At 43.1% G+C, this 23,317-nt stretch overlaps 1 protein-coding gene across 4 annotated transcripts in view; it reads left to right on the forward strand.

Moving 5' to 3' along the window:
• Positions 1–21,828, forward strand: part of LOC311608310 (transmembrane protein 184C) — a 43,698-nt gene extending 21,870 nt beyond the window's left edge. For 2 of the 4 annotated variants that reach the window (XM_084800708.1, XM_084800709.1), the window contains exons 2-13: positions 4,488–4,668; positions 4,761–4,909; positions 5,214–5,430; positions 9,414–9,544; positions 9,635–9,671; positions 11,470–11,675; positions 13,522–13,596; positions 14,986–15,079; positions 16,265–16,377; positions 19,701–19,800; positions 20,405–20,576; positions 21,008–21,828. In XM_084800708.1, coding sequence (XP_084656834.1) covers positions 4,878–4,909; positions 5,214–5,430; positions 9,414–9,544; positions 9,635–9,671; positions 11,470–11,675; positions 13,522–13,596; positions 14,986–15,079; positions 16,265–16,377; positions 19,701–19,800; positions 20,405–20,576; positions 21,008–21,105 — 1,275 coding nt within the window. In that variant the 5' untranslated portion in view covers positions 4,488–4,668; positions 4,761–4,877 and the 3' untranslated portion in view covers positions 21,106–21,828. The other 2 variants (XM_084800710.1, XM_084800711.1) reach the window with 2 other exon arrangements.
• Positions 21,829–23,317: the final 1,489 nt, after the last annotated feature.

Below are 23,317 nucleotides of genomic sequence, written 5' to 3' on the forward strand. Positions count from 1 at the left end.
ATCAGTTCCCAACAAGTCACAAGTTTATTCATTTGCTTGCGCGTTGTTATATGCTACTTTTTGGGTCTGCCAGGGTTGCCCTATAATGAAATGTTGGTGAGTGTGCCCAGTTGTATGGTTTAGTTACCATAAAAGCACTGTTTATAATGGGCAGTTCAGGATGCCTAATCACTTATTGTCCCCAAGTCTGATGTTTCCCTTCTCTCGGGACCCAGCAGTGAAGTTAAGGACAGCTTTTCAAATAAGAATAGTGACAATGTGGCCTTCTTCCAAGCCTGCTCCCAAAGCCAGCAGTGCTTTCTCTGTGGTTTGGCAGTCTACAAGCAGCACTTATGCAGCATGCACACCCACTGAACTTACGTGGGCTGGGTCAGACACTACAGTGTCTCTTTGCGTCAGGGCTCATTGAAAGCAGGCCTGTCATGTGGCTTTATAGCTCAGTGCAAAGCACCCAAGCTGATGAGAACGTGGTCTCTGTTCTGAAGCCCGCCACCTGCTATATCTCTTTATGGTAGATTGTGGGAGGTGCTGCTACTTGCCTTCTCCATAGAAAGGATTTCCCAGGGTTCCCCAGACTACTGGACTCCTGGAAACATCCGAGAGGTCGGGCCCTGGGCTTTTATAGCATTTATTTCCTATCATCTTTAAGTGTTGTTATTATTGCTATTCTAATTATGGTCATATGTACACACGAGTTGCCCACAGAGTCCAGAAGAGAGAGTTAGTTCCTCTGTCGCTGGAATTATTAAGCTGGGGACTGAACTCTGGCCTCTGCAAGAGCATGCACTCTTAAGCACTGAGTCACCTGTCACGTGCCAGGCCCATCAGTCTTTTACTGTTTGAACAGCACATTCTAAGCAGATGCAGGTGTCACCCTCCCTGCTGGCAAGGCTTTACAGCAGCAGCAATTACTACAACACAAACATTTTGGGGCTTTCTGAACTGAACTGCTGGAGGTGTGATCTACACACACTGCTTGGATTAGCAGTATCAGCAGAGCGGAACATTCTGCCGCACAACAAGAATTGTATAGTTGGACCCAGGTACAGTTCCCAGCACCCACACAGCAGCCCACAACTGTCCGTAACTCCAGTTCCAGACTGGGTCTGACACCTCTCACAGACATAAATGTAGACAAAACATCAATTCACATGAAATCAAAATAAATACAAATTAAAAAAAAAAAAAAGAATGGCCTGGTGGGTTTTGTGGCCTTTTGGCTCCCACAGGTGGCTGGGGTCAGGCCCTTGCATCTCATTGTGCTTTTTGGGGTACAGGCTGCTGGTCCACTAGGTGTCAGGAACTCTTCTAGCTTTCTGGACTCCAGCAATGAGAAGAAGCCCAAAGAGTCTACACCAAGAATCCTCACCAACACATGGAGACTTCCTGATGCTCAAGCTTGCTGTAGGCTGCACCTCTGGAGACTAGCAGGTCACTGCCGCATGGTGCACTTGAATCCCCATGGGATTTGCCTTTATTTGCCTGTCCTTTCCAGTCTCACAGTTCATCTGTCTGGGCAGAGTGAGAGCCCTGCAGAGTACACAGAGTACACAGTTCCTTAATGCTCTTGTCTGTGTAGCTGCCACCAAACACAGAGGAAGAAGCCTTTCTCCACAGGCCCGTATTGGCTAGCTCAATCCATCCATCCGTCGTATGGAAGGATTTTTAAAGGCCCTGGGACATGGCGTTCCTTTCAGAGTACCCGTCCCTCCCTTCATTACTGAAATCTCTTGGGTGACACAAGACACTCTGTTGCTTTTCTTGTGAGGAAACTGGAGAACCTGAGAATCATCAACTGGATGACTCTGGTAACACATCTTTGCGAATAAGAGTAAGGGCGATTGAAATATTCATGTAAATGTTGATCTCAGTGGTTTAAATGAGGATCTTATAAAGTGAACCCATTGATCCCTCCCTCCTCCCCCCACCTGATCCCTCCTGCTCTCATCCCCACCCCCATCCATTCTATTTCCCCTTCACAGTGATTCTCATGTGGCCTTCCTTGTTACTTAGCTTCTTCGGGTCTATGGATTATAGCATGGTTGTCCTGTACTTCATGGCTAATAGCCACTTAGAAGTGAGCATATATCAAGCGTGTCTTTCTGGGTCTGGGATATTTCATTCAGGATGATCTTTTCTAGTTCCACCTATTTGCTGGCCAATTTCATAATGTCCTTGTTTTTAACAGCTGGGTTCTATTCCATTGTGTAAATGTACCACAGCTTCTTTATCCATTCTTGAGTTGAGGGACGCGTAGGAACCTACCTTTGACACTGCCTGGAGGGCCAAGAACCAGAGGCTAGATAGCCCAGAGACCTAGGATAGCACCAAATACAACTGGGGGAGGGGGAAGGGAAGGAAAAGACAAGATAAGAAAGACATTTCTTTGCTGAGGATATTGAGGGGGAAATGAGAATTTCTCCATTAGGAACTTGCTAAGCAGAGGCAAAGATGTAGCTACCCAGGAGAGAGCTAGAAGAGTTCACGGAAAGCAGAAGAGAACAAAGGCAAGGCCAGGACCTCCAGCCTCTGTGGACCTAGTGACACAAGTGAGGTCTTCATCTTCATCCTTTGGCTTTCCAGACCCTTGTTCTCTCTCTGGATTCACTGCAGAGCCCTTTAAACTCAGTGGATCTTGCTTTTAAACCATCAACTGTGGGGTACACAGCTTTAATGCTAGCACTGGGGAGGCAGAGACAGGTGGATGCCTGTGAGTTCCAATCGGATCTTGACAGGGAGACTCTGTCAAGAAAGGAAAGGAAGCAAGGAAGAAAGGAAGAAAGGAATTGAAGGAGGGAAGGAAGGAAGGGAAGGGAATGAAGGAGGGAAGGAAGAAAGGAAGGGAAAGGGAGGAAGGGAAGGAGGGAAGATAGGACAGAAGGAAGGAAGGAAAGAAGGAAGGCAGGGAGGAAAGGAGGGAAGAAAGGAAGTGAAGGAATGAAGGAAAGGAGGAAAGGAAGAAAGGAAAGAAGGAAGGAGGGAAAGAAGGGAAGAAGGGAAGGAAGAAAGGAGAGAAGTAGGACATCTTCAAAATAAAGCAGCATCTGTATGAGTGAACAAGTTTAAATGAAAAACTCACTGTTTCTAATTTCTCTGTGTAGAAGTTTCATCAAAAATGAATTCCAGCTCACAAACATGTGCAGTCATGTCTGCATTTGACTTGTCTTTTCATTGCCTTCATAATACTATTTTTTGTTGTTTATTTTGGTTTTATTTTTTTTTTAAGACAGGGGTCTCTCTGTGTAGCCTTGGCTGTTCTGGACTTGCTTTCTAGACCAGGTTGACCTTGAACTCACAGAGATCCACCTGCCTCTGCCTCCTGAGTGCTGAGAATACAGGCACGCACCACCACTGCCCAGCTAATAGTGGTTCTTAATGGTTCAAGGATTTTAGTTTTTTCTGGGGGAACTCACAGTATAAGAAATACAAACAAACATTCAGGTTAATGGCAATAGCGAAACATAAAGGATGGTGCTACTAGAGTACCAAAATAGATTTCAGAAATTAAGTCAAGACTGGTTTCCTATGAGAAAGAATAGGGAAGACAGCTGTAGGCAACAATAAGAGTGTGGCTGGACACGCAGAAACAAGCCATGCTAGACAGCCTGTTTAAAAAGACTGTTGTTGGCCAAGAAATAGTGATATGGTGATATCTAGTTGTAAAGCAGGAGTTTTCTCTTGTTCTCTGAACTTTAACAGTATGCCAGGATACGCATATGCCAGGATAGTGGTCAGGAATTTCCCTAAGACCAATTATCTTAATTTAAAGTTGGCATAGACCAAACAAAAGTCCTACAACCTCTTTAAAGAAAGTTGCAAAACGGAGATCAGGACAGCATGGGGCAAAGACTGCAGACATCAGAGTCCACGCTCGGGGTTACAGAGGAAAACGATATATGATTCGTCTGATCTCAGTGAGACTCTGGCCCATGCCTTGGCCCACCTGCCTTATAGGCAGAATTCCCCTGGTTGAAGGTGATGGCAAATATTTCAACAACCAAGCAGAGTCCATGGTCAGAGAACACAATTGTGTTGCTTAGTAGGCCAATATTTGAGTGAATTAATCACTTGAAGTTTTTCTCATCTGTGAAATTTTTCTCATCTGTTGAGTTTTCAGTACTTTTAAGTTAAGTGTTACTTCAGAAAATCACAATATAGTCCCTGTTCGTGTGTTTAATCGGGACACAGATGTTTGCTTGCTCCCTTGATTTAGAAACACTTTAAGGTTCCATTTGCCACTTGTTTGATCTGTAAACCTTTACAGCTAAAAGCATTCCGAGTCAGAAAGCTGGCCTTTTGAAACTTAAATCATTAACGCTTTTCCCCCCAAATGTGAACATTTCATATTGTCACTTTCAAATAAGCTATTTTTAGAACGATTCTTCTGCCGGGTCCAGAAATTATGCAAAGAAATCCCTCCGTAAGGCCCTAAACTCTAGCAACTGACTGACATCTAATCGGAGGTTTCCTGTTCTATCTTTTTCCAGCCGGCTTCCAATTCCAGCCATAAAGACAAGTGAGGAGCATTCTAAGAAAAAGGCTGTTTTGAGTTCCGCTCCACATCGATTGCCCCTCACTAAGACTTTAGGTAGAATGTAGCAGGTGTTTTTGAAACACCTGCCCAGTTCCTCCAACTTCCAGAACCCTTCTCCGAGACGCTAAGACTAGGTAAGTTAGCGCGGCCAGCAATCCTGAATTCTCCATTTCCCTCGCCACGCCCCCTGAGTAACCTAGGTTACAGACACACCCATCCTCCGTAGCTGACCAATCACAAAGGTGAGCATTGCCGGACAAGGTTTGCCCAGCGTGAACCTCGCTGCAAATCATTCGCTTCCTGGACCTGAACGGAAACGGAAGTGAGCTCCTATATTTTGAAGATGAGTTCCTCTAGCGAGGACGATTCGAATGAGTGAGTGAGGAAGTGCGGGACCGGGTCTTCCGGGGGGCGGAGACTCGCCTGCCAGAGCAGGAGGGAGGGAACCGGCCGGCTACCCGCCGCAGGTCAGAATCCCCGGGTCACCCCGCTGTCCTCGGAAGCATGGTGCAGCCGAGACGGCGGCGACTCCGCCACGGCAGCACCGAGTTCACGCGGGTTGGCCGGCGAGGATGCAGCCCGCACCTGCGAGCATCCCGAGCGGCCACCGCTGCGGCAGCCGGCAGCACAGTGCGACCCAAGGACGGGGCGCCAGCGGCTGGTAAATTTTTCTTTATAGTGAGTCAGTTCAAGAAACAACCGAAGAACAGAACCAGCCAAGACCTTTGTTTAGTTCGTTTACTCAGCTGTTGAAAGCTGGTTTGTTTATGAAAAAGCCTTGCGCATGCAACCGGAACAACTGGAGGAGATGGATCCGACCCCTGTTAATACTTATTTACGGAGTTTCCATCTTGATAGCCTTTCCTGTATGTGTTTGGGAACTAAAGAAATTGAAGGTAAGAGGGTCCAGCACCTCTCCTCTTTCTTAAGGCTGCTTGACAGAGTCCCTTTGTCCGCCTTCTTGGTGGTCTGCGAAACATTTCGTCTTTGGTCTGATTTTATTCTGCCGCTACAAGTGGAGTTACCTCCTGGTGGAGAAAATAGTTAAGGCAGCTGCTCAGAATGGACTGAAAGAACTTTATTCCTGAAATAGTAGCTGCTGTGCAGACATTGGGGCTTGACCAGATCAAATAAACTACCTTGGAAGTTACGTTCTGGGTTTTATAAGCTTTTAGCCAGCCTCCTGTAACTAAAGGATTCCTGTTCATTTGACTTTGTTAATTGTTTTTACGTTTGAGGTTACATCTTTTTCTTTGTCTCTTTCTTTAATGAGATAAAGTCTCTAATGTAGATGCTTTGTAACCTAGAATGGTCCTCCTCCGTCTACATTCCGAGCGCTGGGCTTATAGATGTAGCCATCATTCTGTTTGTTTAGTGCTGGGGTTGAACCCGGGGCTTTGTGCATTTGAGGCAGGCAAGCACTCTACCAACTGAGCTACATTTCCAGACCTGAAGTTACTCCCTAATCGAAGCACACGTTTTTACAAAGTCTCTCCGGTCTGTCTCTTGTCTTTCTCTCAGTCTCTCTCCCTCTCTCTCCTCCCTTCCCCTCTCACCCCCCCCCCATCTCTCCCTGTCTCTGTCTCTGTCTCTCTCCTTCCTTTTCTCCCTCCCTCCTTCATTTCTTTCTTTCTTTCTTGTAACTCACTCTGTAGACCAGGCTGACCTCCACTCACAGCAATCTGCCTGCCTCTGCTTCCCTGAGTGCTGGCATTAAAGGCATGTACCACCACAGCCAGTTGTATTTCTTTCCTTACTTAAAAAAAAAAAGTATTCGTTGCTGTGTTCATGGGATGGCCCAGTTGTGGAGGGACAACTTAGGGGAGTTGCTTCTGTGTTCCCAGGATGAGGAGTGCGGAGGATGGAGCTCAAGTCGCCAGTGTTGAAGGCGAGCACCTTACCCGCTGAACCCTCTCTGGCCCACTTTCTACTGTTTGTTGACGTCATGTGACAGTAGTGAAGTATTACAAACTGAATAACTACCATAAATCTACAATCTATGCATAAAGTGAATTTGGATTTATCAATTAATAATAACCAGAAATACTTTTATTGAGAAACACTTTATCTCAGAAGAGTTATAACCATGCCGATGGCCCCCTTTTTGATTGTGGAAAATATTTTAAACAATGTGTCAGACATTTGTAGGATCCTTTTAATCACTAAATTTTTTGTTGGCTTTTTTTAATAATTATAGGTTTTTAGGTTATTTGAAATTTGTCCACCCAAACTTGGGTATAGCAATCTTAACATAAATATAATTTCCTCACTTAGTGTTCCTTAGGATATAGTATAGAAAGGTAAATGAAATGTGTATCATTTCTGCTTAAGAATTCCCTTAATTGTGAGCTTCAACTGTAGTTTTAAAAAACCATTTCTAATCTTCAGTGTGAACTGCTAACATCCCAAGCCCCTCACTTTCTGATAAGGATATTTAATGGGGCGTGCAAATAAACCAAAGTAATGCGTTTGCCAAGTCTAGACCTCAGAACAACTTAAACTGCAGAGACAGGTATGAGAGTATTGCTTAATGTACTTTCTCTGCCATAAGAAAATGCCACGCTTTAGCTGAAGAAAGGGTTCAGTGGTAAAGCAGTACGCACGCAAGCCTGACCACCTGAGTTCCATCTCTGACCCTTGTGAGTGGTGTCTAGGCAAGATGGAAGGCAGGAACAGAACTGTCTGCACGCTAGCCGGCCAGCTGGCCTCCTGTGTGACATGTAACAGCGGAAGCTGCAGAGACCGTGCCTCACAAGATGGAAGGAGAACAGACTCCACGCATGCGCACCTGGGCTCACACACATAGAAGAACACATTTAAGTATACATAAAATAAACTGAGGGCCTTCAACAAGACTTTTTTTTTTTCCACAGTGTTGAAAACTATTTTGGAGTCAAATATCATGGGGGGGGGGACACCCGCGGGGTGGCAGTCTAGGGAAGGTCCTCTCACGTTGCAGGAGGCCATGCTCTTGAGCCCTCAGATGGCTGACAGACAATTCTGAGACCACCAGGGCTGTGAGATTATGACCTCATTTCACCTACGTCATTTCCCATCAGCCTTTTCTCCAAATATGGCCATTTGCATTAGGGGTTAAGTTTCAGCAAATGAGGAGAGAACAACCTAGTAACTAGTGGTCAAACTTCAGACAGGCTCCACAGTTAAAAGAATGCTTGAAGCCAGGTGTGTTGTCGCACACCTGTAATTTCAGCTCTTGGGTAGCAGAGGCCGGCAGATCTCTGAATTCAAGGCTATCCTGTCTAGGAGGGCCAAGGCTACACAGAGAAACCCTGTCTCAAAAAAGCTTTAAAAAAAAAAAACCCAACCAACCAAACAAAAACAAAAAGAACTTGAGACTAAGGATACAATAGCAAAAGACCCAGCACCTGTATTTCACAGGGATTTACAAAGAGGGCAGATAATGACCTCCCTGGAAAGAGGGTTTCAGGGGAAACATTTTGAAGAGTGTTCACTGTTGCCACCTGGTCAGTCACTTTTCACAAGTAGGAAGGTCATTGGGGAGCTTAGTGAGTGCACTGGAGGTGGACAGAATTGTTTAAGTAGGAGTGTGTGGGGGAAACATAGGCTCAGGAGAATAGATGAGGGTTTTTTGGTTTTTGGTTTTGGTTTGGTTTGGTTTTTCGAGACAGGGTTTCTCTGTGTAGCTTTGACTGTCCTGGACTCACTCTGTAGACCAGGCTGGCCTCGAACTCACAGAGATCTGCCTGACTCCACCTACCAAGTGCTGGGATTAAAGGCGTGCGCCACCACTACCCAGCTGAATAGATGAGTTTTGAAAATTTTGACTCTGAAGGAGGCTGGGAAATGATAGCACATAGGTAGAGAGGACTGGGAGACAAGGAAAGATTTTGATTTTATGTCATTTCCTATTAAGGTTAGAGGCATTAACTAGAGCATATTCCTAAAATGGCTTTATTTTTTTTTTAATGTAACTATAATTTTACTTAATTCTTTAGAAAGGCAAAATAGAGCAAAGTCCCTCTTCATACAGATGAGGGGACATTGAAGCAGAGAGACAAGTGGCCATGGGGATATGACTACAGGAGTGAGTCATTTTTCTGGTCACTTTATGAACGACTGAAATGAAACTCCCCCACAGAACCATGTGAGGATACATGGCCTTCATGAGTTGTCAGCACTAGGCCCCCACTTCACAAGAATCAGAGAGAGAAAGAAGTAACAGGCTAGGAATGGGTGAAGGCACTACGGAAATGTCTCGGGTTTTGTTTCGTTTTTGGTTTGTTTGTTTGGTTGGTTTTGGTTTTTCGAGACAGGGTTTCTCTGCGTAGCCTTGGCTGTCCTGGACTTTGTAGACCAGGCTGGCCTTGAACTCACAATGACCCGCCTGCCTCTGCCTACCAAGTGCTGGGATTAAAGGCGTGCGCCACCACCGCCCGGCTCTTGTTTCGTTTTTGAAGAGGGTTCATTCTTTTGTGAGGCAGGGTCTCATATATGTAGCCCGGGCTGTCCTGGAACTCATCGTAATCCACCTGCCTCTGCCTCCAAGAAATCTAGTACCCACTTCTGACCTCACACCCACACATGCACATATCCACACACAGACACATACAAAAAAAAAATTTTTTTTTTGAGACTTGGCTGTCCTGGACTCACTTTGTAGGCCAAGCTGGCCTCGAACTCACAATGATCCACCTGCCTCTGTCTTCAGAGTCCTGGGATTACAGGTGTGTGCCACCATGCTCGACGACATAATTTTTAAGTAAATATTTTTTTAAATTGTTACTAATTATTTGGAAAATACCAAGCAGTGCTAATAATCAAATGAAAATAAAACAAATGTTGATTTTTATAGTCATAACATGAGAGTCTAAGCTCACACGTTCTTTTCTCTTCTAAGGTTGGGATCCACACCAAAGCTTGGTTTATTGCTGGAATATTCCTGCTGATGACCATACCTGTGTCCATGTGGGGGATTATCCAACATCTAGTGCATTATACACAGCCCGAACTTCAAAAACCCATCATAAGGTCGCATCCTCACACATCTCTATTACTAGTATTGACTGACTTAACTCATAAACATCACATTAAATGGTTTTTATGTTTTACTCTCCATAGGATTCTTTGGATGGTTCCGATATACAGTTTGGATAGTGTAAGTATATTTTGTTGTATTCTGTTAAGAATTCTTTTATGACACTTAACTATGTTTACTAGAGAATGCTTAATAAGGTAAAGAGCACACAGTATTGACAAGGAGAGATTAATAGTAAAAATATTTCACCTTTTTTTTTTTTAAACAGGGTTTCTCTGTTGTAGCCCTGGCTGTCCTGCTGTAACTCACTCTGTAGACCAGGCTGGCCTTGAACTCAGACATCCACCTGCCTCTGCCTCCCAGTGCTGGGATTAAAGATGTACACACTTCCATGCCCCCCTACTGAAGACTTCTTTTTTCCTTTTTGGGTTTTGTTTTGTTTTGTTTTGTTAAAATAGAGTCTATGTAACCCTGGCTGTTCTTGAATTTACCATGTGGACCAGATTAGTATCCAGCTCACAGAGTTCCATCTGAGGGCAGGGATTAAAGGCATGCACCACCACCACACCTGGTTTTTTTGGTTTTTCGAGACATGGTTTCTCTGTGTAGCCTTGGCTGTCTTGGACTTACTTTGTGGACCAGGCTGGCCTCGAACTCACAGAGATCCGCCTGCCTCTGCCTCCCGAGTGCAGGGATTAAAGGCATGCACCACCACGCCCGGCTAGACATTTTCTTTGTCTAATTATCACAGTAGTTGTATTCTCTGTGGAAAGTGTCTGTCTGTGCATCCACCCTACTTTCCTGCATTTCTTCTTTTTCTTTCTTTCTTTCTTTTTTTTTTTTTTTTTTGGTACTTGATAACTAAAATGTGTGATAGTGAGCAATCTGCATCCTTATCAAAATCTGCGCCCATGGGTTCAGCCAAGCCTGGAGCAGATCTATTTTAAACAAGCCCCGACCCCAGGTTTGCACTCTGGATATCCCATCAGGTGTCATAAGCCGTCTGGAGATGACTAAGTCTAGGAGAGCTGCACTTGGGTCGTGTGTTGCACCTGGTCTGTGCTGATGCTGCCCATTTTGTATAAGGGACCTGGTGGCAGCAGTCTGTGCCTGGGGTGGCCCATCCCTTAGGGATGAGGGTAACTTAGAGTATTACAGTCTTTAACAGGTGAAAAGCCACTAATCTGAGAATGTAAGCAGCCAAGCAAGGAGAGTAACTACACACTAAAAATGTTCCAAATATCTGCATTTGTCATTACAGTCATATTTTGTCTTAACAACATTAAAAAACAAGTGTAGTGGTACACATGCCTTTAATCCTAGCACCTAGGAGACAGAGGCAGGAGGCTCTCTATGAGTTCTGGGTCAACCTGGTCTACATAGTGAATTCCAGGATAGCCAGAACTACATAATGAGACCCTGTCTCAAAAAATACAAAATATCCAGGCTTTAGTGGCCTTTAATTCCAGCAGAGACCAGCCTGGTCTACAAAGCAAGTTCTGGACAGCCAAGGCTACACAGAGAAACTGTGTTAGGAAATAAAACGTCTTCAGTAACATTTTTTTCTGGTCATATTTTTTTCTTAATTTCAAATTATATTTGAGAACTCACTAACTTTCTTTTTTATGTTCATCACTTCCCCAAACACTTGCCCTTCTGTTTACCTGTATCAGAGAAGTTCGTTGCATTTTAAAGCATGCTTTGCAGAGGCTAGGATGTAGCTCAGTGGTGGACTTGCACTGTTTAATCCTCAGCAGTCCCTGCCTCCCTCCCCGTAAATCCACTCAGAGTACTTCAGAGAGTTTGCTGCAAGTCTGTGACGGGATCCCCAGGTTCTGTGTTATTGTCCTGTGAATCTGAGCAGTAATTCATTTTCCTCAGGCTACAACTCTTCTTTAATGTCTGTGCTTTTCCATAGTGGATAGCTTTGAAATTTCCCAAAATTGCCATCTACGTGGACACCTGGAGGGAGTGCTACGAAGCGTATGTCATCTATAACTTTATGATCTTCCTTACCAACTATCTCACCATCCGATTCCCAAACTTGATGCTGCACCTAGAAGCTAAAGACCAGCAGAACCACCTCGTTCCACTCTGCTGCTGCCCGCCATGGGCAATGGGGGAGTAAGTAAATCGGGTTTTCATGTGTCTGTTTGGGTTTTACAGAAGCAGAATTATTCAGTTTGGGCCAGCTCTCTGCAAGACAGTTCTGTAAACAGAAACAATAAGTAGACTTTAGCATGGAGTACAGTTTGAAAGACAACAAAATACATTTTTGTTTGTTTTTGTTTTTGAAGACAAGGTTCTCTGTGTAGCCCTGGCTGTCCTGGAATCGCTCTGTAGACCTGGCTGTCCTTGAACTCACAGAGATTCACCTGCCTCTGCCTCCCCAAGTCTGGGATTGCATTCATGTGTCACCATGCTCAGCTAACAAAATACATGTTTTGTTTTTTGTTTTCGAGACAGGGTGTCTCTAGCCTTGGTTGTCCTGCATTCTGTACACCAGGCTGGCCTCACCTTGATAAACTTTTTATTGGGTGAGCAATGTAAAAATGAAACAAAAACAAAAAAAACCCACAACATCTATATCTTAAAAATGTATTGCCTTTAATCCTAGCATTCTGGAGGCAGAGGCAGGGGGATCCCTGTGAGTTCCAGGCCAGCCTGGTCTATAAAGTGAGTCTAGAACAGCAAGGGATACACAGAGAAACCCTGTCTCGAAAAACAAAAACAAAAAGCAAAGACCCAGGTTGATTTCCTAGCCATTCCAGCCATCCAAAACCCCAGTTCCAGGGGATCCAACAGGCACATGTGTGGTGCACACACATATATGCAGGCAAAACATTCATACACATAAAGGAAAATAAATGAGCCCTTTTTAAGTGGGATTTTTTGTTGGGTGAGGTGGTAACACGCCTGTGGTCCCATCACTCAGGCAGGGGCAAGTGGATCTCTGAGTTCGAGGCCACCCTGGTCTACAAAGCAAGTCCAGGACAGCCAAGGCTGCAAAGAGAAACCCTGTCTCAAAAAAAAAAAAAAAAAAAAAAAAAAGTAGGATGTTTGTTTGTTTTGCTTTTTCTCCCCCTTTTCATTTTGGTTTTTCAAGACAGTGTAGCTTTGGCTGTCCTGGAACTCACTCTGTAGACCAGGCTGGCTTCAGACTCACAGAGATCCACGTTGCCTCTGTTTTCTGAGTCTTTTATATATATATATATACATTTATTTTATTACACATGTATAAAACAAACTACATACAGCACAGAGAACCATGTGACAATCGTGAGAATAATGAGTTCTATACATGTTACATTCATAGTGAATTGGCCATCTGCATTCATCTAGTTTGAAGTAAATGTAAAAAAAAAAAAAGTCTTTAAAGAGTTAAGATTGCATATTTTACCCAAAGAACTTTAGTTACTTTTCTCACTACTGTGATAAAATAACTGACAAAAGCAACTTAAGAAACAAAGTTTATTTGGCTCACAGACTCATTTCACTTGGTCCTGTCGATTTGAGGTGAGCATGGCAGGAAGCCCCAGTTCCCAATACTGTTCTGTGCTGTGCTTCAGTGGAGCTAGGCAGGGGTGTCTTTCAGAGATAAAGTTACTAAATAACTTCAGGGGCTGGAGAGATGGCTCAGAGCACTGTCTGTTCCGAAAAGGTCCTGAGGTCAATTCCTAGCAACCACATGGTGGCTCACAACCATCTATACTGAGATCGGGTGCCCTCTTCTGGCCTGCAGGTGTATATGCAGGCAGAGCACTGTCAAAGTAATACATAAATAAGTCTTTAAATAATTTCAAAGTGGGCTTTAGATTTCCTTGCTGCCATCCACACTCTTATCCACCTGTCATTTAGGACAAAATTGGCAGAATGAATATAGTTGTCATCTGACCGAGTCATTTCCATTTGGAGGCTTTGAGATGTTTTGATGCCACTGAATAGCTAAGATGGTCTCTTTCTTTTGCAGAATGCTGCTCTTTAGATGCAAACTAGGAGTGTTACAGTATACTGTGGTCAGACCAATCACCACTGTTACTGCTTTGTAAGTATGACTCTCCTTTATTTTTTTTATTGTTTCAAATCTTCATGCTACATGCCTGGGAACGTAGCTCAGTTTGGTAACTGCTTTGTATGAACAAAGCCCCGTGTTTAATCCCCAGCCCCTCAGAAGGCAAGTGTAGTCGTTCATGAGAAATAATCCAAGCACTTGCAAGGTAGAGGCAGGAGAATTGAGAATTTAAGGCCACCTGGGGCCCTGTCTTTAAAGATCTGTGTTCTTACATGGGAAAGCAAGTAGGAAAAGGGTATTGATTAATAGCGTAAGTCTAGCCTGCTACAAAACCACATATATAAAAGCTGGGTTCCGTAACAACAAACAGTGCAAGGCATTGCCACAAGATTCACATCCTTTTGAGAGCAGACATGAGAAAAATCATCAGAGGAAAACACTACTTTAGTTGGGTTAATCACACAGATTTTATGTGTGTGTGTGTGTGTGTGTGTGTGTGTGTTGTTAATTTAAGAGTTTATTAATACTGTTTTAAACAGGTGCAGGTCTTTAATCCCAGCACTGAGGAGGCAGAGCCAAGTAGATCTCGTTCAAGGCCTGCCTGGTTTACATAGAGAGACTACATCTCTCTCACACACACACAAACTGTGATGCCAAAATATTAAAGTTTCAATAAAAATTCCAAAATGTGAGTTTCTGCAGACCACAGCGTAGAATCAAGCCATGTAACAATACTTCTTATCCTGCCTGTGCCAGAAATACTTATAGAAGTATGTTTTATTGCTTTGCTGCTTAGAAACTAGGTGAGCATATAACTTAATACTTGTATTAGAATTTACTCGGGGGATCTGAATCTTCAAATATTTACCGCTAAGTTAATTTAGAGGGAAAGTGAGCTGTAGTCATGTTTATCAACCAAGCTTTCCAAAATGAGGAAAGTCATGATTGTTCTGTGGTTTAATGGTTGTTTATAATTTAAGTTAAAAGTAATGATCATACCATGTATTTCTAGAAAGATGTGACTCGTGTCAGCTTTTCAACCATCTGTGACCAAAGGCAAGTGGTCGTCCTTAGGCTTTCTGAGATAAACTGGTTATAGATTTTAAGTTTTACTACCGCTGTGCCCTAAGTGTGTGTATTCAGGGCTGGAAGGTGTTTGGTGATTGAGAGCGCTTGGTGCTTTTGCAGAGATGTGGTTCCTAGAACCACCATTGCTGCTCACAACAATCTGTTAATTCCAGTTCCAATTCCAGAGTATCCAGTGTCCCCCTCTGGCCTCCAGGGACACTGAATGCACATCACGCCAGGCGTACATGCAAGCAAAACACTCATACGTAAAAAAATAAATCTCTAAAGGATATATATTAAGATACAAGTCTCCTTGGTTCGTCATAAAGTTGCCTGACTTTTGTCACTTTTCAGGGTATGTGAGCTCGTTGGAGTATATGATGAGGGAAACTTTAGCTTCTCCAATGCTTGGACCTACCTGGTTATAATAAATAATTTGTCACAACTGGTGAGTAAATACTCTTTTGTTTGTTTGTTTTGTTTTTTGAGACAGGGTTTCTCTGTGTAGCCCTGGTTGTCCTGGACTCACTTTATAGACCACGCTCAGAGAGATCTGCCAGCCTCTGCCTCCCGAGTGCTGGAAGTGAAGTGTGTGTATGTGCCACCACACCCTGCAATAATCATCTTAATTGTACTGAATTAGTTTCTGTTACTAAATATTATCAGGCACTATTTCTTAAGAACAAATATTACCTTTTAATTTGTACATGGAATCTGAGGCAGCTTTAATGTATAGTTTTATACAATATAAACATATAGTAGTATGTTTATGAATGATTTAGTGACTTACACACAGACCTGTTGTTTGCTGTCGTTTCTGCATGGCTGTGAGTATATGCATTGTGTACCTCCTAAATAAACAAAAGGTACAGAGACTTACTCCGTAAGAAGAAAAGGTCTAATTGGCATATTGATAGGATAGTTTCTAAGTAAAGGAAGAATTTTCTGGTTGTGGCACACACTTTTAATCCCAGCACTTGGGAGGCAAAGGCATGAAGATCTGCGTTTGAGGCCAGTCTTGTCTACAGAGCAAGTTCCAAGACAGCCAAGGTTACATAGTGAGACTCTGTCTTGCAAAAAACAATTAATTGTTTGTTTTTCAAGACAGGGTTTCTCTGTGTAGCCTTGGCTGTCCTGAGCTCACTTTGCAGACCAGGCTGGCCTCGAACTCGCAGCGATCCACCTGCCTCTGCCTCTTGAGTGCTGGGATTAAAGGCTTGCACCACCTGGCATTAGTTAAATAAATTAAATAAACTGTGTGGTATAAATGTTACGCAAGAGACTAGCTTATAAAAGTAGTAGTGATTTGTCTTTAAAAGCATAATAGATGTGTTTGCTTTTATTTGACTGAAGGAAACCTTTTGTCCCATTCATATCATTTGTATATTGCTTTAGTTCCAGTAAGTGAACATGTAGAAACATATTTAGGGGAAACATTACATATCTCCCTTGCGAAATTCCACTTCTGTGCATCTGCAGCAAAACACTAAAAGCCTGTTGTTAATCTAAACCACTGGCCGAGTAGCACTCAGCTGTGCCTGGAGCGCCACTGTAGAGCAGGCTCTGGTTTCGGCTTCAAGAGTTCTGCTACTGTCTTCTACTGCAGAATGTTAACTGTTGCTTTTGTTTCCAGTTTGCCATGTACTGCCTTCTGCTGTTTTATCAAGTGCTAAAAGAAGAGCTCAGCCCTATAGAACCTGTGGGCAAATTTCTCTGTGTGAAACTTGTTGTTTTCGTTTCCTTTTGGTAAGTATTGCTTTCTCTTACGAGAATATTTCAATATTAAATGCTAATTAAACTGTTGGTTAAGAGAGTTTGAGAGGCACGACTACCAGTTCAAGGCCAGCCTGAGCTATGAAGCTACAAACTACAAGTGTTAATATAGGAGGAGAACTAAAATGCTATTACTCACACTTTTAAAAGCTAGCCCTATGTCAGGGTAGTGGTGGCACACACCTTTAATCCCAGCACACAGGAGGCAGAGGCAGGTGGATCTCTGAGTTCAAGGCCAGCCTGGTCTGCATAGGTTCCAGAACAACAGAAGCTACACAGAAACCCTGTCTTAAAAAACAAAATCAACAAAAGCTAGTCCTTAGGGCTAGAGAAATAGCGTTTCAGAGACTTTGCTACATATCCAGAGGTCCACAGCACCCGGCTCACATCCAAGGAATCTGGAACTTTCTCCTAGCCTCTGGGGCACATGCACATATTCAGATTATCAGACACACACATACACATAAATAAGAAAATCTTTTTGTCTTCTTTTGTTTTGTTTGTTTGTTTGTTTCTGAGACAAGGTTTCTCTGTGTAGCCCTGACTATCCTGGACTCACTTTGTAGACCAGGCTAGCCTCAAACTCACAGAGATCTGTCTGCCTCCCCTTCCCTAGTGCTGGGATTACAGGTGTGCGCCATGTCTCTCAGCTAAGGAAAAACTTTTTTTTTTTTAATTTGTTTTTTGTAAGATTTATAATAACAGGACTGGGAAGGTGATTCGGCAGATAAGAGCTCCTTTTGCAGAGGACCTGGATTTAGTTTCCAGCACCCACAAGGTTGGTGGCTCAGGACCTTGTGTAACTCCAATTCCAGGTGGTTCTAATGCCCCTCTGACATCTGCAAATACTGCACATGTGTCATAGATGCAGGCAAAGCTCACACACATAAAAATAAATGTTACCATTTAAAAAGATTTACAAAAACAAATATTCTTAGCCATGTGTTGGTGGTACGTACCTGTAGTTGTGGCACTCGGCAAGAGTATCTCAAATTATGAGTGTGAGGACATCCTGGGCTATATAACAAGTTCTAATCTATGTGATCTTGTATCTGATCAGTCAAAGAGAGAGTCAGATGATGGCTGACATTTAAAAGATGAAGATCATTTGAGATAGCCTAAATATCTTGATAGTATCATTAAAATGAAGGTTCTGCTAGTTGTGGTGTTTTTAATTCCAGCACTCCCACGGAGACAGAAGCAGGCAGATCTTTGTGAGTTGAAGGCTAGCATGGTCTATAATAGCAAGTTTGAGGCCAGCCAGAGACCCTACCTCAAAATGAAAACGTTACTTAATATTATGATTCTGCCGTAAATAAAATAGTATCAATTTGGGAGAACATTTAATGATGTGAGGAAATGTTTATCAGTGAGTAAGCACAAGGAGATACAGCCTTGAGGTAGAGTGTGTTTGCAGTGTTACAGGCCCTACTGTCTGTCCTCAGTGTCACAAAGCAGAACTAGACATGGCCTTAGGTTAGTGACAGGGTAGGTAACAAGTTATGTATATTTAGCTTAGCAAAGCAGTCAGGAGAAAAAAGAATTCATGAAACTGCACTGCCAGAAGTTATGTTAGCATCTGGGGGCACACATCATACACAGTCCTCTATAGAAGTAGCTCATATTATAACAATTTCTGGGACTCAGCAGTATTATAGTTCAGATAATCTGTGCCTGGCAGGATAGCTCAGCAGGGAAAGGCACTTGCCCTGCAACCTAATTAACTGAGTTTGATGCCCAGAGCCCATGTAAAGAAGTAAGGTTTTAAAAGGGGCAGAGGAAAACAATGGCGCCCATGAGGTGGCTCAGTAGGGAAAGATGCCTGCTGTCACCAAGTGTCAACAATTGGAGTTCCATCTCAGAGCCCACATGGTCAATGAAAACTACTGACTCCCACAGGCTGTCCTCTGACCTACATACACACACACAAAGACATGTTACACGTGTGCATGTAAACAGCCGAAAATTAATTTCTTTGAACCTAATTATCTAGATATGGTGGCACACACCCTTAATCTCAGCAGTTGGGAAGTGGAGGCAGTCATATCTCTGAGTTTGAGGCCAGCCTGGTCAGCATAGCAAGTTCTATGAGCAACCAGAGCTATATAGAAAAGCCCTGTCTCAAAATAAGTAAATGAATAAATAAATAATAAAATAAAAATCCTAGTAATTTATACACGTGTAAACATACTGGAGTATCAGGCTGACAGACTGACAAGCTGTTAGAACTTGGAATCTGATTCTTTGTACATGGTTCCAAAGTGGGAGGAAGGGTAAATAAACTAAATAATGAAGTTCCAAGAACATATCATGGAAGTTAATACATTTGTAAGGCAAGGTGAGTATACTTAACATAAACACAACTGGGAGTATGCCCTGAAGGCAGGATAATGGGGAGTCCTAGGGTGCAGTGAGGCATTAGCTGTTTTAAATCTTTTTTGTATGATATGTGTTTATTGTGTGAGTGGCGGCATGTACATGCTGTCTGTGCTTGTGGAGGTCCGAGGACAACTCTGGGGGTCAGTCCTTGCCTTTCATTTGAGACAGGGTTGTAGTGAGAATCCAGGAATTTTGGGTTCCTTTGAAACAGAGAAATATTATAAGAATATGTTCTCGTTTAGCCCCAGGTGTGGGGTATGGGGCTGCTTCTCAGCAGCGGACTCATGTGTCTGGTGCGCTGGCGACAGACTTCACTTTGCCAACTGCAGATAGTGTCTGTGATTGTGTGACCTTTGGAATTCTAGGGGCTTTTCAGAGGATATATAAATGCTGGGGGTGGGGATGGGGGTGCTAGTCGCTGTTGGTGTGAAAAGAAACAAGAAGAAATTAGATATCCTGATGGCAAAGACCAAATTGCCCCAAGGAGCTCAAAGCCCCTAATCAGCAGGCAGTCGTCTAATGATAATGCCGCCCCCTTTCCAGCCCTTGGCTTTATTCACGGGTCTCTTCCTTTCCTCTCCCTCCTCCCTTCTTCCTAGTGTTAGGGGTTGAAAGGGAAGAAGGAAAGGGGTGGAGAAGGGTGGCAGAAAGAAGCAGCCACAAAGTAGCAAACTCAGGTCTCCTACACAGGTCTCCTAAGTGTTCATCTGCAGACATACATCAGGCTTGCTGGCCTGCGGCCGGCCTGGGAGCCTCTCTGCTACTTCCCAGCTCAACATGAGGAGCACTGGGATTGCAGATGTGTGCTACACAGCCTTACCTGGGTTCTGACACCTCCCGGCCCCTAGTTGCCTATTTTTAGAACAGTTGGTCGTTTCATTATTTAGATTTGACACTGACCTTTTCTTGACATACAGGCAAGCAGTAGTTATTGCTCTGTTGGTTAAAGTTGGCGTTATTTCAGAAACGCGTACCTGGGAATGGCAAAGCCCAGAAGCTGTGGCCACAGGACTGCAGGTAAGTAGTGTTGTTTCTGAAACTCAAGGAATTTTACTGTTAAGCCATTTGATGCAGTATTGCCCCTGAGCGGGCCAACGTGCAAACAATGGGGGCAGGAAACTGAGAGAAATGAGCTATAGGTACTGACTGGTAATTATTCTGTTCCTGGTTCACTTATAACTGCATGTTACCTTGCAGCTGTTGGGTAACAGATTGAAAAATACTTGAGTGGGGCTGGAGAGGTGGCTCAGAGGTTAAGAGCACTGCATGCTCTTCCAGAGGTCCTGAATTCATTTCCCAGCAACTACATGGTGGCTCACAGCCATCTGTAATGAGATATGATGCCCTCTTCTGGTGCGCAGGTGTACATGCAGGCAGAGCACTGTATACTTAAATAAATCTTTTTTAAAAACAGAAGAAGAAAAAATACTTGACTGAGAAAATGCAAGAGATATAAATCTTGGCTTGTCATACTTTGAAGAAATGAAAAAATGTTTGAAAAATGAATATAATCTGAAACTTTTAAAAGAAATTTATACCCTAAATAACATTGAAGAAGTTCGTAGTTTGGAAAACTAGATTTAATCCCAAAGATGCCTGGTGTGCTTGTTACTGTTTGCAGGACTTTATAATCTGCGTTGAAATGTTCTTAGCTGCCATCGCCCATCATTACTCGTTCTCTTATAAACCGTACGTGCACGAAGCAGAGGAGGGCTCCTGCTTCGACTCCTTCCTCGCTATGTGGGATGTGTCGGATATCAGACATGACATCTCTGAACAAGTGAGACGTGTGGGTAAGTAACAGCGATTCAACTTCTGTTAGTGTGAGGCGGGGGCGCGGCAGGCATGGGCCTCGAGCAGGGCTCCTCAGGAGCTGTTCAGCTTGGATTTTAGAACAGGGTCTGGCTGGCCAGGGAGCCTCAGGGACCCTCCTGTCTGACCACACCACAAAGCCAGGCCAAGCTTCTTACTTGTGCTGAGGAGGAAACTCAGGTGCTTCGTGTTTGTGTGGCAAGCTCTTTACAGACTGCAGTGTTACCCCTGCCCAAATATGCAGGTTTTGTACGTCTCCTGCTGTGGCCGTTCAGTAGTTAAAGTAGTAGTATCATTGTGCAGGCTCTTCAAACTCGGGGAAGACAAAGGGGAAAGGCGGAGCTTTTTAAAGAACCATATGTTTAGAATAGAAAAAATAACTTTTGGCTAATAAAATTATATTGTCTTAAAGGGAGGACAATGCGAGGTTATCCGAAAAAAAAAGCTTTTCCCTGGCGACCCGGATCATACCGAGCATTCAAGTCTTCTTTCTTCCTCCCCGCAAGATAGAGTTTCTAGTAGTTCAAGAGCATCCTCGCCAGTGGGCCAGTACCAAGGCTTCGGACATACAATTACATCACCACGTCCACTTTCTATAGACCGCCTATATGAAGATTTCATGAGTGATATCCAAGAAAAGAACAGAAAGGCTCTTGCAGCAGGCATCAGGATTAACATGCCTGAAGAGGACCAGATGACTTCCGACTCAGACTCTGACACGGACTCGTCACTGATCATACTTGTTCCAACCAAGCAAAGTCACCACATTATCTTAGACATGTCAGAAGATCTGTCGGCACCTTCTGAATCATCCACAGACCCTTAAACCTGCCACAATACTTTTTTTAAAATACAAGCAAAACCAGTATAACTACTATATATAATATACAACTATAACACTAATACATACAGGTTTTACTAATACATATATGTTTTCTATATCACAACATTTAAATTTCTTAGCTTTAGCTTTCTTAAACTTTTAAGAATATCATCTATTCAAATAGTAGGTAACAACTTTAGCAAAATTCTCTTGAATTTCTCAAAAGTACAGACTTAAAAAAACAAACAAAAAAAAAAGAAAAAAAAAAGAAAATCAGTGCTTCTTGCCACTGCATGAATGCAATGCTCTGGACTGAAAATGTAAATATAAAATTCAGATTAATTGAATTTAATGTAATCCTAACCATGTGCCATTTAAGTTTATGTAATTATACTTTCAAAAATCTAAAACTCTTAACGTGTCTTGCTCTTTTGTTTTCTCCCATCACCACCCCCCACCCCCTGCCAAGACAGGGTTTGTAGCTCTGGTTGTCCTGGACCCACTTTGTACACCAGGCTGGCCCCAAACTCAGAGATCCACCTGCCTCTGCCTCCGCCATGCTGGGACTAAAGGTGTGCACCACCATCATCTAGCTGTGTCTTACTCTGGTGTGTGTGTGTGTCTTATTCCTTAAACAAACTAAATCTTAATACTTTAACAAAAATAGCTTGATTAGAAATCCAACAAAAATTTTAAAAAGATTTGAACTAGACTTAGTGGTGTATACTACCTTTATACCCAGCACTCAGGATGTAGAGGCAGGCAGATCTCAATGTGTTTCAGGCCAACCTGGTCTAGGCAAAAAACAGAATCAGGAAACACTGATCAAAAAAACAGAAAATGAAAATAAATGAAAGGATGTCCTGTGAATCAGAATAAATCATTTTATTAGAATGTTCAGACTACTCATATGAATATATAGACATCAGAATCCTAGTGGCATTATTTAGATAAAGGACAATCCTAAATTCATATAGAAATATAAAAGAATGGCCAAATCACTTCTGAGGAAATGCTGGACCACTGCCTCATTTGAAATACAAGCTGGGTGCAATCCCAGCTTATGAGGCACAGGCACAAGAGTCATTTGAGCCCAAAAGTTTGAGATCAGCCTAAGCAACAGAGAACCCTCTGCCTTAAGAAAAAACTGATTACAATATGGCAGGCTGGAAAGTCAGCTCAGCATTTAAGAACACTAGCTGCTCTTCAAGAGGACCCAGAATTGATTCCCAGCACATGATAGTTCACAACCCTCTGTAACTCCAGGTCTGGGAAATGTCCTCTTTCGACCTTAGGCACCAGGAATGCACACTGGTGCACAGACATACACATAGGCAAATCACCCAACCAAATAATAAAAACTGAATATTTTAAGGGAAAAAAGTGTGGTGCTAACAAAAATAAAGGTACAGAATGGGAAATTCAGAATCGTTGACCAGAGCACCAAGTGGGCATACTAATGCAACTAATAAACTTTCATTGCAAATAGGGCTCAAACAAATTTGAAGTCCCCAAGACTTTCCTGGATGAGTGACATTCTGGTTGGCAAGTTGAGACATGACTGCTGGGCAAGGTATCCCAGGACAGTTGAGCAAACCAATGAGAACAGGATAAGTGCACCACAAAGACATGTCCCCAGCAAAGTCCCCTATCCCTGAACCCAATTGGTGGAAAATGTAACTAACCTGGCACAGATGACTGTGGCTTTTGTGACGTCTGTGCTTAAAGGCTCTACAGCAGTCTGGCTTGGGGTCACAGTTTGGCTACTGAGTCTGTTCTGCATGTGATCCACTAGTGGCTTGATTAAAATAAACTTTTATTTTCTGCATTGATTTGGTGTTTGAGTTGTGTTGGATCCAAGCGGACCCCAGAACACTAAGAAAAAGCAGCTTGCAACAA

This window comes from Acomys minous (assembly GCF_964271855.1).
Source record: "Acomys minous genome assembly, chromosome: 11".
Lineage (NCBI taxonomy): Eukaryota > Metazoa > Chordata > Mammalia > Rodentia > Muridae > Acomys > Acomys minous.